This window comes from Cyprinodon variegatus, unplaced genomic scaffold, assembly GCF_000732505.1.
Source record: "Cyprinodon variegatus isolate N-32 unplaced genomic scaffold, C_variegatus-1.0 Scaffold2053, whole genome shotgun sequence".
Taxonomy (NCBI): domain Eukaryota; kingdom Metazoa; phylum Chordata; class Actinopteri; order Cyprinodontiformes; family Cyprinodontidae; genus Cyprinodon; species Cyprinodon variegatus.
Genome location: NW_015152506.1, coordinates 31251 through 34596, shown reverse-complemented (window position 1 = coordinate 34596; position 3346 = coordinate 31251). Strand labels below are relative to the sequence as shown.

The 3346-nt window shown below is 38.0% G+C and overlaps 1 protein-coding gene across 1 annotated transcript in view; it reads left to right on the top strand.

Annotated features, from left to right (window-relative positions):
• zranb3 (zinc finger, RAN-binding domain containing 3) overlaps positions 1-3346 on the top strand; it is a gene marked incomplete at its 3' end in the record, with an annotated part of 46800 nt that overhangs the window by 16436 nt on the left and 27018 nt on the right. Inside the window, exon 4 of the mRNA XM_015405204.1 lies at positions 1317-1488. Within this exon, the coding sequence (XP_015260690.1) occupies positions 1317-1488 (172 nt within the window). The remainder of the gene's footprint in view (positions 1-1316; positions 1489-3346) is intronic.

The window sequence follows — 3346 nt, the reverse complement described above, 5'->3', positions numbered from 1 at the left end:
GCCAATAGAATGAGTAAATTTACACTTAAAATAAGAAAACACAATTGCTTTGTCTTATTTCAAGTGCATATTTTCTATTTATCTTATTTTAAGTGTAAAATTACTCATTCTATTGGCAAACTATCTCATTTACCTACTCAAATTAAGGGTGAATACACTTAATTTAAGAAATTTTTACTTATTTCTGGATTGTTTTTGCAGTGTAGTCTTTATTTAGAAAATACGGATGTTGTGCCTGTTCATTTTCCTGTTGTAGTTTGACCCTGAGGGTCAACTTTCAGCCCCCCCTCAGTTTATATTTGTTATTGCCTGGCCACCCTTATAAAAAATGTCTGGCTACGCCTCTGGACATCTTAAAAAAAAGAAAAAGCAGACTGAAAGTTCCCTTTTCTTGTTTTTAAATTTTACACAGATTTCTCTAACTGTACATTTAAATGCGGAGATATTTCGTTAAAATAAATTTTTTTCTGTGCCATCTTTCAATTATTTAGGGCTGCAACTAACGATTACTTTGCAAATCTATTAATCTGTCGATTATTTTTTCAATTAATCTATCAATAATCGGATAACCAAAGGTTCCTTAAAGAGGATTTTTTACTTAATCAATCCAGGTTTAACTAAAACTTTCCCATTTGAGTAATTATGGATAGAGATGATCCATATTTTTCATCTTAAATGTATTTTTTTTTTAATCTTAAATGCAAAATATGTATATATTTCTTTACAATCTTGCTATAATTACTGCACTAAGTGGGTCGCTCTGTCAGATAAAGGCATGTTTTAGAGTCTCTGTACTTCATTTAACGATTAATTGATTATTAAATCAGTTGACGATTATATCAGTAATGGATTAATCTGATCAATTGTTTCAACAGTTTATTAATCTATATAGATTAATTAGGGAAAGACATCACAGGCACTTTAGAAAGTGACTTGAATTTAAACTTGGAGCATAATTTTGGAAGATTAGATCAAAACATATTGATGTTTGAAAGGTTCAAAGTCCTTAACGAACTTTTAAACTGTAGCTCTAAATCCAGCTGTTTAGGTAAAGGGAAATAGATGCACCTACTTGTTTTATTTATCTTTGCACTCCATAGCTCTACACTACTTTACATGGGTCCATCTAAACTTTAAATATTGCTTTGATTCTATAATGCTTTGATTCTGTTTAATTTTCCTGTATTTTAATCATGTAAAGCACTTTGCGTTGACTTTGTACTGAATTGTGTTTTACAAATAAATTTGCCTTGCCTTGCCTTGCCTTACTGTAATGTTCCCAAATAGAAATACCCATTTAAAGTGTTTCCTTTCAGGTATTTTGGGCCTCGCAGACAGTGGGACTGTCGCGGGGCGTCCAACCTGACGGAGCTGCACCAGCGGCTGAGCCAGATCATGATCCGTCGCCTCAAAGCCGAAGTCCTGACTCAGCTGCCTCCTAAAATTCGTCAGCGGATCCCCTTCGACTTGCCCAAGGAGGCCTCCAAGGTGCACCTTTTTTGACATAAGTGGTAAACTTTGATAGATGTCGCTCTCAGCTGCAGATCTTTCACACCAAATGAAATAAATTGTCCCCTGCTTGTTCGTTCTTTTAAAAGTTTCTGCCTCCATCTTTAGATTTATGACATCTCTCTGTCAGCCTGAGCCGAGACGTGCTGAGCCCTTTTCTTCTCCTTCATCATAACGAGTGAATCAGAGTATTTGTAGAGTAAATGTCATGCTTCTTGTGTGGGTGTTTGTATCTCTTAGTGTCTTCAAAGTTAGGGCTGCGTTTTTTTTTCCTGCCTCCCACGTTCATTTGATTCCACCCTTGAATGCTAATGCGGCCCCGATCGGGACTGTCCGGCCCCTCCCGCTCCTTGTTTCGGGGTTTCTCTCTCATTGGGAAACAATAACAATGCCGGAGTCCACCAGGAGGCTTTTGTTATATTTTCTATCATATCAGCAGGTGAGGCGGATACAGCAGAGGTGCTTCTTCAGAGGTAATTAACGTTCAGAGCCAGGAGTGACACCACAATGAGGAGGTTGCTCAGAAAAAGTGATGATGCGGGGTTTCAGCCTGTTCTCCCTAAATGTTAAGAGGCGCTTTAATTGGGAGCTAAAAGCGGGTTGTGTTTCTACGTAGCAACAATTAGAGCAGGGAAAGATCACGCTGTGCCTCGTCGGTGGTGCTTCTCTCTGGGAAAACTTTTTTTTTTTCTTTTTAGACTCTCTGATGAATCCAATGAACATCATGTTTGTCTTGTTAAGAGAAAAGAGTTAGGTAAATGGACCGCTTTGAAGGGATGGGGAACGGAGGTGTGAAGAGGCCAAATCTGCCGCTATTGTGCTTCCAGAGAGCAGGGAAAGCCGTGAAATATATAAAGCATAAAACACATTATTTTCATCCAAACAAGCCATCCTTTGAAGCATAGCATAACAGACAATATATAGTGAATGCCGGGGCCACTCGCCGCCTGTTTATTCCTCCTATCTCATTTTACTCCCTAATGATGGCTTTTATCTTCCAGCGCCAGACACTTTTTATGCCCCTGCTGCCCTTTACGTTTTCAGCCCTGGCCTTTTGTCAGCGTTAGACCGGCGAATATCATCGCAGTTGGAGTGCTTACCCACTAAGGTGTTTTTTTTATGAATGCTTGAATGTACAATTTTTAATTTCTAAACAAACGCAGAAAAACAGGTGTTTTAATGCCGCTTGGAGGAACTCTTGCAAAAAAAAAAAAAAAGCGAAAAACATGAGGGATGTTATTCATCATCCAATCCTTGACTTTGACGCTACAGGAATGTAAATGTCTTCCTCTAAACGGTCTAAGGCGTTTATGTTTTGCCTCGCGTCGGTAAACACAGGTGAATGTGTGTGTATGTCCTGTTATTATTAAGGCTTTCAGTTTTCCCCACTCCTCTCATTTTCTTCGGCTTTACCTTTGACTCCCCTTTATTTGCGCGTCTAATCAGGCGAGCTTCACCTCTGGCTTCTCCCGGCGTGCCATATGCTTTGCAGCTTTGGGTGATTTGATATGCAGCCCTTTGAGAAAACATGTTTTTTCCTTCGCAACATTCTGCCCAACAATGCAGATGATGTGATGCTAAAATTAAGGAAATTGGTTTATTTAGCTTTCAAATTTCTCAAATAAAAATAAACTTTTCCCATTTTTTTCAGACTTAAGCTGCAACCTATGTGTTTATTAGGATTTTATGCTCAAACAAAGGCAAGGCAAGGCAAAGTTATATGTATAGCAAAGACAATGCAAAGTGCTTTACATGATTAAAATACAGGAAGATAAAACAGAATCAAAGCAAGTAGAAAAAAAAAAATATTAAAAACAGTTGGACTAAAAAAAATATG